We start from the raw sequence: 15,959 nt of genomic DNA, 5'->3' as shown, positions 1-15,959 counted from the left end.
TTATTCAGGAAGTGTTAATTCACGTCGTGCTCCTCAGATAATAGTGTATGGTTCCCTGGTAATAAATCTAGTCAGAGCATTTGGAGGCATATAGATATAAAACTAGCCCACAATATATACTTGGATTTCTTTCCCCGTTAGATTTATTTGCTTCCTGTCAAATCAGTCTGTCTCTATTCTTCAGCCAAGTTCTTTATCACCTGAGCATGGAAATCTTTTTTACACTATCCAGTAATGTCCAAAAGATTTTAGTACTGGGCCCACGTGATCATAAATCACATTGTGTATGCTGCATGAAAGTTTTGAGCAAAGTCATAAAGTATAACAGCTTATTAGTTATTTTTAAAATAGGATTTATAATTTTTAATGTTAATATAAAAACAGTTGCAAAAAGTGCCCAGTTGGATCTAGTTAAAGTGAGCTGTCTTCCAGAAGAGGAAAATCCAGATATACGAGTATCTCACAGTTTTGAAGTCCATGTATATTTTAACATTATGTCCTGCTATGTATCATTGATGGCAGTTCTTAGCCTCAATTTCAGCAGGTCCACGAAAGATAGTGCACTTTTACTATTGGACTCTAATATGACTGAGCCAGGATCTCTGCCTGGTCTGGTGTGTTCATCTCCAGAATTCAGGGATCAGTGTCTTCTGTGGTGTGTTCATCGCCAAAATTCAGTGATTGTCTTAGTGGCATATGCTTTTACTTGACCTTTGGCTCAAACAAAAACCAATCAAATGTAGGGTGGATGCCTAATAGAGTTCTTACATTTTTGTTAGGTTTATACTTTAGAAACAGCCACATGTACTTTAATTCTTACATATCAAACTCTGTGAGGCTCCTTTGTGACTGGTTTTATCAAATAGCTCTGCGGTTCTTCCATATAGCTCTGCGGCTCAGGTGCTTATAAATAAGTAAGTTGTACAACAGTTCCTATTGCTGGTTGTTCAGTACGTGTGCTCTCTTTCGCCTAATACAGGAGGGCTTCCATGTTTTCTGAAAGAAAGTACTCCATGAGCCTGGGCACCAACAACTTTAATCCAAAAGTCCTTGACATGAGAAATAAAATTTCCATACTTTTTCACTTTTTTACAAATGTACTTGGTTCCCAGGTAACAAAAGACATTATATAAATTTGATTTTGCAAAAAACATTCTTGATTTGTAAACAGTTCAATGCTAACAGAAGAAGAAAATGAGAACAGCAGGTTTGGACAGGAACAGATACCAGGTAGCCATGTGCTCTTAACAGTTTACTGCAGACCCGTGCATTGTCAAGCAATTTAAAGGGATGGTTTTTACCCTGACCAGTGTGGCTCGATGGATTGAGCACCCACCGGCCTGTGAACCAAAAGGTCTCCTGTTTGATTCCCAGTCAGGGCATGTACCTGGGTATGCAGACCAGTTCCTGGTTGTGGGCGTGGGAGAGGCAACCAATCGATGTTTCTCTCCTTCTTTTTCTCCCTCTCTGATCCTCTCTAAAATAAATAAATTTTTAAAAAGAATAAATTGATGGTTTTCTATAAACATCAACTACAACTGAATTTTTTTAAAGGAACTCATACATAAATTTGGGTGGTCTATACCCTATAAATAAACTGATTGAAACCAACTAGATTCAAGTCCAAGGAAAATTTACGTTCTTGTACTTTCTTAATCATGCAGTTTTCAAAGTTCACAAAATTTTCAATAGACGATGACGCACCAGATTTGTCTCTTGACTTGAGTGAACTGTTAAAGCTCTTTCCTTTTCTCCCCCTTTCTTTGTTGGATAGCCACCTGTGACAAATTAGTTCAGTATTTTCAACCTAATTCCTCAGATTTCCTTTACTAAAAGGCTGCCAGGGCTCATTATATGCTAGCTAATTAATTTTTGCTTTTTAGGTTTTTTAAAAATTTTTTATTTATTTAGAGAGAGGGGAAGGGGAAGAGAAAGAGGGAGAAATATCAATGTGTGGTTGCCTCTCACGTGCCCCCTAGTAGGAGCACAACTTGGCTTGCAATCCAGGCATGTGCCCTGACTGGGAATTGAACAGGCAACCCTTTGATTCACAGGCTGGTGCTCAGTCCACTGAGCCACACCAGCCAGGGCCAAATTTAGTTTCTTAATATTTTTGTTGGCGGGGGGGGATAGTATAGTTAACTTTTGAGCGGTTTTTAGATACCGAAACTTTGTCAGTTAAGGATTCTTCCTGAATCTTTTGCCCCTGCTTGTCTTTTTTTCGTTTGAGTACAGTGTTTTCTTCCTTGAGGGATACATTTGGAAAATTTTGCAGTATTTTTTTTTTTCTTGAGTAAGGAAAGGTTTGTTGATGGAGAAGCTGTCAACCAAGAAGATGGGAGACTTAGAGGTGTCTCAAATCCATCTTAAGAAAGTACAGAGTTCAGCCTTCTTGGATGTCAAGTGAAGGAGAAGTGGAAGGGCCAAGAGGGGATTGTGGGCCACAGACATCTGGTCACCAGCGGGGGTCCAAGGAAGATTGTAAAACTTATTTGTTCTTGGTTTGTCAACTCCAGTTGATAGGAGTCCTATCACGAACTTCCTGCAAATAGTTTGAGTTTCCTGTATAATCCAGTCCAATGGCACAGATTCTAATGGTCTCATCACATCCTTACTGATGATAACACTGTTGGCAGAGAAAACAGCACCAAGTGTTAGACTGGAAGAGTCAGACCAGACCTCAGTTTAGCAACCTCTGTGCTTGAGTTCTGACTGACAAGGGATTCAGAGCCAAGACTCAAACTTTAAGAGAAAGTTTATTTAGAAAGTCACAGAAGTAAAAGAAATGACCTGTAGAAGAATTGGGCTCCAGGAAACAAGTTACAGAGGCAACAGAAGGGCCTTTGGAGCTTAGAGACAAAAGGTAAAGGGAACACGCCTAGGGGAGGAGATAGGGTGAGGGTAAAGGCACACGCGTCTTCCCAGGAGGGAGAGTGCGCTGCATGCAGTATTTTTTAAGTATTCCTAGTAGAATATTTACTTTTGTTCTGGTCTGTTATCATAAATTAACATAATGGGAAAACATATATTGTAAAAAAGTTAGCTGAAAACTGTAACCAAAGTATGCATCCTACTTAAGAAAGACATGAAAGGAAACCCACTGGCATGGCTCAGTGGGTTGAGTATACTGGCCTGCCAACCAACAGGTCCCCGGTTTGGTCTCCAGTTCGATTCCTGGTCAGGGCACATACCTGGTTTGCCAGCCAGGTCCTCAGTTGGAGGCCTGCAAGAGGCAACCCATCTATCTTTCTCTCGCACATCAATGTTTCTCTCCCCTTCTTGCTCCCTCCCTTTTCCTCTCTCTAAAAAGAAATAAAAATAAAATCTTCTTTAAAAAAAGGACATGAAGGAAAATTATAGCGGACTCAAAGAACAATTTAGCTGAAAACAAGAAACCAGAGGAAGTCTCTAGAATTTTGATTTTTAGTTTGATGAAGAAGGAAAGGGTGTGAGGGCCAGAAGTTTTTGTGCATATGAAAGGTAGAAAGAGATCTTTTTTGGATGTAAGTAAATTCTTTTAAATAGCGACAAGAGTGAACAACAGAAGAACTTTCTAATCCAAAAACTGAGCAGGTAACACAAAGGAACTTACTGATATGACCTCTGCTGAGAGAGATGACCTTAAAATCCTTTAATTTCTGGATTCATGTTACATACATACTTTTTTGATACATTTACTTACTGTACTTTTTGTCCCTGCTCTTTCTGGTACCTGAACCTTTGCTTTGGGTTGCCTTTGACCTTTACGCTCAAGAGACTTCTGGCAGCTATCTAATTTTTTTAAATATTACATAAGTTTAATGACAGGAACAGAACAATAGTCTCATCTAGAAGAGACTTCCCTTCCGAGGTACAAGGCTCTTTCTGAAAGGATGCCTGCTGCCTCTTTGCAGGGAAGTCTGGGCACGCCTATGTAGCTGATTCCAACGCCCAGAGGGTTGGAAGGCCTAAAGATAGTACTTTTTAAATTTTTTTTACTCGCTTCTAAGTCTGGAGGAAGTAATGCTATTAAGGGAAACCCGTGGGTTTGTGTTATTTACCTATAGAGTCCCAGTTGAGTAAGCCCTGCCTCCTTTAAAACCTCGTATTCCTCTTCTCGGTACAGACCTTCTGCCGATGGTTAGAGAACTCCTTGAAAGGTTTGCCAAAAGAAACAACTGTGGGAGCTGTCACAGTGACACACAAACAACTCACAGATTTCCACAAACAAGTCACCAGGTGAGTGACGGCTTTTTGTTTTCTTTGTTTTTTTAAGGAATATAAACAGCAGCTGGGGTGGATAGAAAAAAGTGTCTCTGTTTCTTATTGCCATCTTAGTTACAGATCTACCCAGGAGTATGTTTCTTGTGTGCTTTTGTGCACTCACGATTTAGTGTCCGTGTAGCCTTGAATTGCACAGACCGTCCTTGGAAACCGGCCTCGGGGAAAAGATCACCATGTGGTAGATGCGTGTGTCGGTTTTATTATACTTATTCATTAACTGTTAAAAGATCTTAACGAGTAAGTGGAAGCATTATTTCTTCCAAAGGAAAAACGCACTGAGCAGCACACTGCCCTGCAGGAGATCTGTGTTCTTTTTGAAGGCCTTCTCAATTCTCATTTGTGTTCAGGGGTCAAGAATGCAGGTGCCCGAGTAGGTGGACATGGGTTGTAAAACAGGGAGTGATGCAGACTGCGGTAAACTGGAAGGTTTTTGCCAGGCCTCGAGATACTCAAATCCTACTTCCGTGCAGGCCAAATGTAACATTTCTCTGGGACTCATTAGGCCTATGAGCTGCTTGCTTACAGCTCAGTTAAAATGTTAAGTGTACATAATAGTTTTATTTTACTGTTAATATAATAAACATTTTATATAGCTTTCTAATTGCTGTGCTCCACGGGTATTGCCTGATTCCGTTACAGTACCGCTATTAGTAGAGGTTTGGTTTGGTTTGGTTTGGTTTGTTTCATTTTTTTCAGTATCGACTAGATAATAGGGAAAGTCTAGTCTTTCCTTCTTTTGACCACTTTTATTAAAATCACTGCATCAATTATGAGACTTTTATGATCCTTGATAATATTAATGACAGCAAATTAAATGGGATTTTGTGTGTTGCCCTGCCCTGATATTTCTTTTTGTGTCTAGAGTCTTTAGAATTTTGACTAAATTATAGACTGTGGCTTATATTCATACAGTTGTGGAATGATCTGTAAGTCCAAGAATGGGTGTTGCAGCAAGGTTGATAAGAGTGGGAAAAAATGGAAATAATCCAATTGCCCATCAGGAGAGAACAGTTATGTAATTACTAGTAAGTAGGCACTTTTAAAAAAAGAAAGAAAAATGCATATGACACAGAAAAATAAGATATAAGGGGGGGAAATAACAGTATCATACAACCCAATTTGCACTTAAATTTTTTTTATTTTTAATTGTGATAAAATACATGCAGAATTTATCATCTTAACCACCGTAAGTGTACTGCTCAGTAGCGTGAAGTACATTCACGTTGTTGTGAGTCTCTAGCATTTTTCCATCTCGCAAAACTGAAACTGCCCATTCTCTGCTCCCTCTGCCCCGGCAACCATCATTCTACTTTGGTTTTTTTTAAATTTGACTACTCAAGACACTTCATGTAAGTGCAGTCATACAGTATTGATGTCTTCTTTTGTGATTCTCTTAGCATAATGTCCTCAAGGTTCATCCATGTTGAAGTGTGTGTCAAAATATTTTAAGACTGAGTAACATTCCATTGTATGTGCATACCCCAATTCATTTATTCATTCATCTGCTGATGGATATTTGGATTGCTTCCACCTCTTACTATTGTGAAACATGCTGCTGTGAACATGAGTATACAAATATCTCAAGACCCTGCTTTCAATTCTTTTGGATATATATCTGGACATGGAATTGCTGCATTATGTGGCAGTTTTATTTAATGTTTGGAGGAACCTCCATACTGTTTTCCGGAGCAGCCATTTTATATTCCCACCAGTAGTGCACAGGTTCTCGTTTCTGTGCATCTATTTGTCTTTCTGTTGCCTGTGCTTTGGTGTCATGTGCAAGAAATCACCATGAAATCTAATGTCATGAAGCTTTTCCCCTGTTTTCTTCTAAGAGTTTTATAGTTTTATAATTAAAACCAGACCCAGTTTTTAAAAGTGGGAAAAATAGATAAATTTTAGGTAATGGTACAAGAGCTAATCTTCTTTTCTGAGAATTGATTTGTTAATGTCATTTTTTCTTCTCATTTACTTTTTAATTTTCTAAAATCATTTTTTATTTTTCAATTACAATTGACATAGAATATTATATTAGTTTCAGGTATATACTCCAGTGATCAGATGTTACTAACTTATTAAGTGATCATTCCAATAAATGTGTACCCATCTGACACCATACATAGTCATAGTTATTAGAATATTATTGATTGTATTTCCTGTTCTGTACTTTACATCCCCATGACCATTCTTTAACACGCAATTTGTACTTCTTAATCCCTTCAAGTTTTTCATCCATTCTCCCCAATTCCCCTCCCATCTGGGAACCGTCAGAATGTTCTCTGTATCTGTGAGCCTTTTTCTGTTCTGCTTGTTCACTTACTTTGTTTTTTAGGTTCTATTGTTGATAGATATGTATTTATTGCCATGTTATTGTTACTATCTTTTTATCTTTTTTTTTTCCTTCTTAAAGAAGATCCTTTAATATGTCATGTAATACTCGTTTGTTGATAATGAACTCCTTTAACTTTTTCTTGTCTGGGAAGCTCTTTATATGTCCTTTGATTCTGAATGATAACTTCGATGGGTATAGTAATCTTGGTTGTAGGTCCTTGCTTTTCATCACTTTGAATATTTCTTGCCACTTCCTTCTGGCCTGCAAAGTTTCCATTGAGAAATCAGCTGACAGTCTTGTGGAAACTCCCTTGTAGGTAACTAACTGCTTTTCTCTTGCTACTTTTAAGATTCTCTCTTTGTCTAACCTTTTGCATTTTAATTATGATGTGTCTTTGTGTGAGTTTCTTTGGGTTCATCTTGTTTGGAACTCTCTGTGCTTCCTGGACTTGTGTGTCTGTTTCCTTCACCAAGTTAGGGAAGTTTTCTGTCATTATTTTTTCAAATAGGTTTCCAATTTCTCACTCTTTCTATTCTCCTTCTGGCATCCCCATGATGCAAGTTTTTCCAGAGGCTCCTTACACTATCCTCATTTTGGAGGGGGGGCGGATTCTTTTTTCTTTTTCCTGTTCTGATTAGGTGTTTGATGTTTCCTTAAATTCAAAATCACTGATTTGATTCTTAGCTTCATCTACTCTACTGTTGATTTTCTGTAAATTTTCTTCATTTCAGTTAGTGTACCCTTCATTTCTGACTGGTTCTTTTTTATGGTTTCTATGTGGTTTTTTTCTTTTCATGCTGTTGAAGTTCTCCCTAAGTTCCTTGAAGTTTTCCCTTAAGTCCTTGAGCATCTTATAACCATTGTTTTGGTAGTTTGCTTGCCTCCATTTCTTTGAGTTCTTTCCCTGGAGATTTTTTCTCTTCCTTCGAGACCTGTTTGTCTCCACATTTTAACTGCTTCCCTAGGTTTGTTTCTATATGTTAGGCAGAACTGCTGCATCTCCCAGACTTGGTAGAATGGGCACCTCTGCAGCCTCCCCAGTCACCCGAGCTGGCTGTTCCAGGTGTGCTCCTATGTGAGCCATATGCATTGTCTTGTTGTAGTTGAGCCTCGATTCCTGTTGGCATCACTGGGATGGATTGTCTCCCAAGCCAATCAGCTGTGAGGCCTGGCTGCAACTATGGCAGAGGAGCTGCTGTGCAGGAGTTGACTCTACAGAGCAGGACTTGCTTCAGTGGGGCTTTGGTGCTCACCGAATCCACCTCTTGAGTGTGTCACTTGTGGAGGTGGTAGGGTTTTAATCCAGTGTGATCTGAAGCTGTCCACCAGGTGCACTGGCTCTGAGCCCTCATGGGAGGTACAAGGTCACCCACTACCAGTGCCCTGCCTGGGGCCACCCAGCATGAGCTCCAGAGTGATCTGCAGATGGCTGCTCCTTGTGGTGGGCTTGGAGGTGCCAGGAGAGGCCAAGCTGTGAACCAAGGCTAGCTGCCACTAGTGCTGGGCCTGGGGCCACTTAGCAAGAGGTATGGGGTACACAGAGGTGAGATACTGCTTATTTGAGAGGTTTTAGGAAAGTTGGAAGCATAAGGCAAAAGAGGCCATTTTGTGGAAAAGCCACCGGAAATAGCTTGGGTGAACCTGCAAGTTGGGAGGAGCGGGGTCTCAGGGAATCATCAGGGCATGAAATGTGTGAGCCAGGTTGATGGAGACTCACGTATGGTGCCCACCTGTTGGCTCTAGGGGGAAAGGCCTCAGAAAAGGAACAATGGCCTCTGCCAGCACTTTCATCCGGCAGAAAGCTGGCCCCCCATCTCTTACCCTGATGCCAGATAATTCAGTTCCTCTGTATATGTCCCCCGTTCCTTTCAAGCTGCTGCCTCAGTGCTGGAGCTCAGAGGGAGTGAGTCAGATTAAGTCCATATACAGGCCCTTTAAGAGGAACTGCCTGGGACTCCAGAAACCCTCTCTATCTCTCAGCCTCAATCCCTGCTGGATTTTACAGTCAGAAGATTTTGGGAGTTCTCCTGGCCCTGGAAACCCTGGGTAGGGAGAACTGGTGTAGGCCTGGTTCTCCCTACCAAGTGACCCCTTGGTTCTTGGGGGTGGGGGAGCAGTTTCTGAAGGTGACATACCACTTCCAATTTTTATCTGCCACACGTGGGTGTGGGACCAGTGCAGTCTATGTCTGCACCCTTCCTAGCAGCCTCGGTGTGGCTTCTTTAAATCTCTGTTGTAGGACATCAGTTCAGCTGGATTTCAGGCAATTCTGAATGTTTCTGTAGTTTACTTGTAATTCAGATGTGCTTATGGGAGGCTTTGAGAACTGCATTTACCTATGCGGCCATCTTGACTTGAAGTATTTTTTAATGTCATTTTTCAAGATGGTTTACTTTCTCATCTCCCAGAGTATATCCAGTAATTTTGTTGAGGTTAAAATCCCAAACCCTTGAATACTATTTTGTAGTTTACTAAGTGGCTTGATTTCATGCCTCAGAAGTAACTGACTTTTGGCCACAGATCAGGTGACATGCATGACTGGAAAATAGCATGTGACTGCCTGCCTTCGTGACACATTTTGCCAGAAAATGGGGTTTCCCCTCTACTAAGGAGGCATATATTGACCAGGATAATCTTAGAAAATTATTTTATTTATTTTTACTGTGCATCTTCCCAGCAGTAGTAGTATTCCGCCTACAAGCTGTCTCAGGGGAAGGAGGTATAACAGTTGCTTCTCTCTGCTTTGTTTTGCTCAGTTCCTCTAGTGTTGGTCAGTCAAAGGGCAAGATCCTGTTGACTCTGATCTCGGCAGAGCAACTGGGAGCCTGGGGAAACCCCACAGAGGACTGGGCTTAGAGCCACGGGTGTTGGTTTGAATCTTGCCACTTACTGGCTGTTACTTTGAACTTATTTATCTGTAAAATAGGGTTAGTAATGCCTGTCTTATAGGGTTACTATGAGACACCTAGTGAAAATCTAGAGACCTGGCATATAGTAGGTGATCAGTGAATGTTAACTTTCTCCTTGGAAAAGAACCTGCCAGGATGTCATTATGTACTTACAGAACTAGCTGGAGCACGTTTCCTGCCAGCTTGAGGCCAGCCACCCACTCATTGTGGAATAAGTCTCCACCAAGCCCGCAGTCCTTCACTCGGGCTGTTACATGGCAGGTAGAACAACAGAGTCTGAAATAAAAGCTATAGACATTCCCTAATTTAATTAAAATCTTGGGGCAAGGAGAGGAAGCCTAATAATGGAGTGCTGTGAACAAAAATATCTGTAATCTTTGCCCTGTGATATGGGGAAATACAGAGCACTACCAGTCTGGCCTACTTGATCCCTCACTGCTGAACAAGTTCTGCAGCTCCTCTCACGGTAGGCCGTGACGTATGGTCGGAGATGAACAGAAGTAAGAGGTGGTGTTGAGGTGCTAGAGAAAGGATTTGAGATTGCTCACCTCCTCTTAATAAATCTCTTTCTTTAGTATGTGTGTTGCCCTTGAACCTTCTGGTCCATGCATGACTCAGTCTCCCTTTTGGTTTTAAGGTCCTGTAACTCCTGCCTCCACATGCTGCTTTGTTTGCCGTGCTAGCAGGGAGGGTGAGCTGGTTCAGTTTCATTTCAGCAAGTCCAAGCCTGTTTTTCAAATGGCACTGGCGATTAATTAATTCCTTAGCATTTTTAGTTGGTCAACTTGAAGAAAGCTGGATTTTTCATTCTAAAACGCCATTTTTACTTTTCAAGCACTACTGAGTATAAGTAGAAGAAATCCTGCCATCATTTCCCATTTCTCTGTTTGGGGATATATTCTGACTCTCATCACAGTATGGTGGACAGGCCCTGGCTGGTGTGGCTCAGTGGATTGAGTGCAGGCCTGCAAACCAAAGGGTTGCTGGTTCGATTCCCAATCAGGGCACATGCCTGGGTTGTGGGCCAGGTCCCCATAGAGGTTGCGCAAGAGGCAACCACACATTTATGTTCCTCTCCCTCTCTATCTCCTTCCCTTCCCCTCCCCTCTCTCTAAAAATAAATAAATAAAATCTTTTTTAAAAAAAGGTATTGTGGATAGGTTGGGATTGTGTGACTAGAAGCCAGAAAATAGAACCTAGAAAAATAGTGGCAACTTTAGATAGATAAATGGATGGATGGATAAAGAACACTAATGCAGAAAGCAGAAAATAGTTTGAGCTTTTAGAAGGTTTTTTAAAATCCATTTCTTTGGGCTTAATCACCAAGGACACTTAAGTTAAACATTTGGCTGAAGCTCCTAACACCAATGCAGGTGCTGACAGGGTTGGGAGCAGGAAGTGAGGTGAGCCGCGACACTGTGACCGAGCCCTCGTTTCAGCCCATCTCACACGGCACTCCTGCCCTTGCATTTCGGTGCATTTTCTCATGTGTCAAAAGAGAGGCTAAGAACGGAGTTCTCATTTCTCTTCCAGATTAAACCAAGGTCTCTGGTTAAAGAAGGGTAGAATTTAAAACATGTAAGAATCAGGATAGTAAAAGAATCTTGAATCTCCAGCTAGTTTAACTGTTTCCTGTGGTCTTAGTTTCTAACAGCACACCCCACAGCAGCTTCTCTTGGGTTAAGTGTCTTCCTCCATGACACTGGGAATGTAAGTGGTATGGGCATCCACTCATTACAGCTGCCTCCTTTACAGTCTGTTGATTTGGAAGTAGACTGAGAAATGTAATGCCCTTATTGAAAGATATTCAATTCACAAGAGCAAAGGGCAGAATTCTGATAAAACCAGAACACCTTCCTCATTCTCATTATATTTTTAGGGTGGAGATAAACTAAAAGAAAGTTTGGGGGATATTCCATTGAATCAAGTCCTGGAGTCTAAATCAAGGTACTTAATGATGTTTCAGACCTTATGACAGTCAAGGAAATCCAGATGTGGGCACCTAAGGGGGTAGCTCTCCTGTCCCCTTTTCTTTTGGATCACTGTTAGCATTTAATCATTACGAAGAGGAGAGGGAGCTTTCTTCTCACACTGAACCCTAGGCTGTAGGCTGTGGTCCCTGAGTTTTTCCAGACCAAACAGAGGGCCACAGAAAGGTGAGCATATAAAAGCTCCTCCTTTTCCGCTGTTTGGACAAAGGAGGCCTTTTGAAAAGCCAGGGTCAGGTGATACTGGGCTATTCATACCACATCAGCATCGTAGTGCTTTTGCCTAGGGACCTGCTTCCTGCTCCTGTGGGAAGCCCTGAGCAGCCTGTTCAACTAGAAAATCGATGGCTGATAGAATCTCAGTTGCTGGACTGGGCTTTGTAAACAAAATCTGCCTTTGGAAGAGAATGAGGAAACCAAGGGTACCTAAGTTAGCTCAGCTCATAGTATTAAAATAATTGGCTTTAGGTGAATACGCTTGCTTTTTTTTACTTTGGAGTTTCTGGCTTTCTTGTATTTATGTCAAGGTCTTGGTTAAAGTGTTGTAGACAGAATTTTTGAATACTAATTTTCTTCACTGCTCTGTTATCCTAAGCACTTTACATTTGTGAACTGATTTGTTTTAATTCTCAGAACATCATGAGGTAGGTAACAGATGAAGAAAGTGAGGCAGATTGGTGACTTGCTCAAGGACACAGGAGAGCCGGATTCAGACCTAGGCACTTTTTCTCCAAAGCCCATTCTCTAAGAACCAGGCAGCTTATAATTATTCTCATATCCAGTAGCTAATATTCCCCCTGGAGTTACAGAAAGATGGGAAGCGGAGTCAAGATTGCGGGTGTTTTTCAGAGTATTATGTCTTTGTCATCGGTTAGGGACCAACCTCCCTTTTCTCTTGCAGTGCTGAGGAATGCAAACAAGTTTGCTGGGCCTTGCGAGACTTCACCAGGTTGTTCCGATAGCTCCTGCTCCTGCGTCCTGCGCTGTGCCTGTCGCCCAGGTGAGGTACACGCTTCCCAGGTTTCCTCTGGCTGTCAGGGGTGCTGGGGGTGGACATAGGTTTTGATGCCCATCATGGGACTAGCACAATAGCTAGAGTCAGGGAAAGACCTAACAATTTCACACTGCGAGACAGCCGGGAAATGCAGGGCCCTGATTTCCTTGAGCCAATGCAGCCAGATAACCGCCAGCTTCTGTTGGGATGCCGCTTCTCCCCCATAAGGAAGTTACTGTTGCAGAATATCTCCAAAAAAATTCCTCCCCCTCTTCCTCTTACAGACACTTCTAGGATTGTAAGTGTGTATGGTTAACAAATAAGTATTTTTTAACCTGGCTACTTTGGTGAAAAAAGTGCTGACCTAAAGTTTCCCATGATAGTACCCCTTTCCTAAACTGACCTTTCGGATTAATGAGCAGACATGCGTATCCTTACCACTTTCACAATTGGAACACTGAAATGCCAGGTTTTGACCGAGGCAGAGGGCCGGGAAAGGAGCTGGCATCTCTGTCAAGCTCCTGATCATTAGTTTTCTCCATGTGCTTCCTGTCTCCTGATTCTGGCACGAAGCAAGAAGCTCAGCTGAGGAAAGGACTGGGTAGCAGGATTTGGACGCCGCTAGGCCCACCCTTTGACGTCTCAGGCGGAGTTTATTGTACCAGGGGTCACCCTCTGTGCATGTACAGCACTCTCCCTGGTGGCTTCAGAGGTGAAATGCAGTGGTAGGTGAAGGTGCTGCTCCACAGCGCCTCACCATACCGGGAGTTACTTCTGTGCTTCGGTGCTTAATGAGTGGTGATATCACCTGGACTCTTAGGTTTTGCAATGTCTGTACAGGCTGACAATGATACACTTTGGGTGGACAGCTGTGCATGTTAATAGCTAACGTTTCATGGAACCCTACTGTGTATCAGGTACTGTTCTAAGTGCTTTACGTGTATGAACTAAGATAACCTCATACAGTTTCCCTGGGTTGGTTACTATTATTATTCCCATTTTACAAAGGAGGAAATTGGGGTTGCAAGATATTAAACAATTGCTTGATGTCACAGTCAGTATTGATAGGGCCGCAACTCAAATACAGACATTCTGATGCCAGAGTCCTCTACTTAACACCTTTAACCACTCTACCCAGTACTTTCACAGTACTGGCCTTTTACAGAGAGACCAAAGCATTGGTTTTTAAACTTTTTTTTTTTTTAGCAACAGGCAAAGCCTTCTTTTAAAATAAAATCTTACATGAAACCCCAATATTTAAGTAGAATGGGGTGGAGATTTTCTGGTCAGTGTGGACATCCTAGACCTACCGGCAGAGCCCCTGCCCCCCCACAGTAACCAGCCCCGTTCCCTCAGCAGCAGCCCGAGGGCAGCAGAGCCGGAGGCGGTGCTCCAGTACAGCATCCCAAGTAAAAAGTCCAGCTTCTCGTGTTACTGAGTTCTCAAGACAGAGGTCAGAATGAGGTCCCTGAACCAGTAGGGAAACTCCTGCCCCGATTTTATAAAACGCTCACTATCTTCTGGACCACAAGTGTTGACTGTCTTCTCTCTTTTGCCAGGAATGTCTTTTTTAATTAGAAGACGGGAAGAAAACAAAAACCAGACTGTGTCCCACAATCAGAAACCTCCATTGTGGCAGAGGGGCCTTCACCGCCACCGGGGCGTCCCACCAGACAGGGAGAGACTCCAGCCTTTGAGGCCATCCTGAGGAGTTCCTGTTTGGGGTGCGAGGGGAAATCAGCACAGTTTTTAAAAAGATGGCTGCAGCCTGTCCGGCGTGGTGGGAGGGGAGCTGGTTTCCTGGTGAACTTGTTTCTAAAAGGAAAAAGAATTTTAAGGAAATAAAAAAGGAAAACTAAACTGAAACCAGAAGTGAAACATCCGCCTGGTAGCAGACAACGCGCACAAGCGCGAACATGCGTGCGCGTACACAGTGACAAAAACCAAGGAAAATGGGAATTCAAATGAATTCAATAGCGGCAGTTGGAAGAAGAGGGTCAGGATCACCTCTTAAGATTTTTTATCGTGTTTCATCCTCTTTCTCTCTCTCTCTCTCATCTTCCCTCCTTTCTCGTTTCCCCTTCTCTTTTAACAGTGAGTAGAAATTTCTCCCATCCTCCCCAGCTGTTTCTTGCCACCTTTAGAGTTGTTCGGACAGGGAGGGGTGAACAAGGAGCCTTTTCTGTTTTGTATCATGGTCACATCAGTGATACTGGGACCTGCCAGGGCCACAATTGATGTGCATCCCAGCCCCGACTACCCTGTGCAGTCTCCCAGTCCACTCCCGGTCCGCAGGGGGCCGCCGCCAGCCTTGAAGAGGAGGGCCGAGATTGCGGTGAGTGGGATGTGAACATATGGTCTAAGTTTTAGTTTGAGTTTTTTAATGTGTCACCCACAGACGTGAGAGAACAAAAGAGGGTGGGAATGTGGGAAGTGTTTACAGGGCTAAACTGTATTTTACTTTAAAATGTGGAAATTATTTGACCTCATGGGGATGAGGTGAGAGCGCGAAACCCAAGCAGATCGTACTGTTGAGAGGAGTCGCAGCCCTGCACAGGCATGATGTGTGAGCGCGCCGTTCTGGCTGGTGGTGTAGCCATCTCGAGCGAATCAGCAATGGGAAAAAAAAAAAAAAAAAGAAAAGAAAAAAAATAAATTTTTAAAATTTAATCAGTGTTTGTTTTTACTTCCTTTCACAGCCTCCTAGTTCTGAAATGGTACAGCTGGACCAATTAGTCGTCATATGATAGTCTAGGGCTGGGTTTGAAAGGCAGCACCCCGTCCTCAAGTGCCGCAGACCCTTCATGGTTTAGGGGAGTGGCTCTTCCTGCATCTCTTATTCTTCTAGTTGGCCTTAGAACTCCTCATGCTGCATTTCTCTTTGCATGCAGCCTCAGTGGAAGAGGGAACGGGTCACTCGGCACATTGACCCGAGATGTGGTGTGCTCTTCCCCCGGTGGCCGCCAAGTAGATTGACTGTTTTCTAACCCCCGAGTGTTTGGTGTTTAAAGCAAAACAAAGCCTGTTTTGAAGTACAGCTGTCATGCAGAAAGCTGCATATATTTAAGGTGTACAGTTAATAAGCTTTGACATAGGATACACCTATGAAATCATTAACAACCAAGAGAGTGAACCTATTATTTACTCCCCAAAGTTTCCTCGTGCGTCTCCCCATCCTCCTATGTACCCGAGTAGCCTCTGATCTCTCTCTCATCGTAGATTAGTTTGCATTTTCTTGAGTTTTATATAAATGTGATCAGGCAGTGTGATACAGTAATTGGGCTTTGAGCTAATAATGTTGACTGCAGAGCTACATCTGATATTTGAAATCGTGAAACAAAAGTTTTTTGCATAACATCAGTGGGACTTAGAGTTTTATTCTATAAAGAGGAATTATTGGAAGGGAGGGAAAAACTTAACTGCGAAACGGTGTTTGGAATGAGATGATCACTGGGGATCAGCACAATACCCCA

At 42.4% G+C, this 15,959-nt stretch overlaps 1 protein-coding gene across 5 annotated transcripts in view; it reads left to right on the top strand.

The window, feature by feature from the left end:
• The window catches only part of TNPO3 (transportin 3), an 85,989-nt gene extending 71,637 nt beyond the window's left edge, over nucleotides 1–14,352 (top strand). For all 5 annotated transcript variants that reach the window (XM_024554953.4, XM_045191081.3, XM_045191082.2 and 2 more), the window contains 3 exons: nucleotides 4,106–4,218; nucleotides 12,394–12,492; nucleotides 14,046–14,352. In XM_024554953.4, coding sequence (XP_024410721.2) covers nucleotides 4,106–4,218; nucleotides 12,394–12,454 — 174 coding nt within the window. In that variant the 3' untranslated portion in view covers nucleotides 12,455–12,492; nucleotides 14,046–14,352. The remainder of the gene's footprint in view (nucleotides 1–4,105; nucleotides 4,219–12,393; nucleotides 12,493–14,045) is intronic.
• Nucleotides 14,353–15,959: the final 1,607 nt, after the last annotated feature.

This window comes from Desmodus rotundus, chromosome 6 (assembly GCF_022682495.2).
Source record: "Desmodus rotundus isolate HL8 chromosome 6, HLdesRot8A.1, whole genome shotgun sequence".
NCBI classification, from domain to species: Eukaryota; Metazoa; Chordata; class Mammalia; order Chiroptera; family Phyllostomidae; genus Desmodus; species Desmodus rotundus.
The sequence above is the reverse complement of the archived record's forward strand: the minus strand, read 5'-3'. Positions and strand labels throughout refer to the sequence as shown.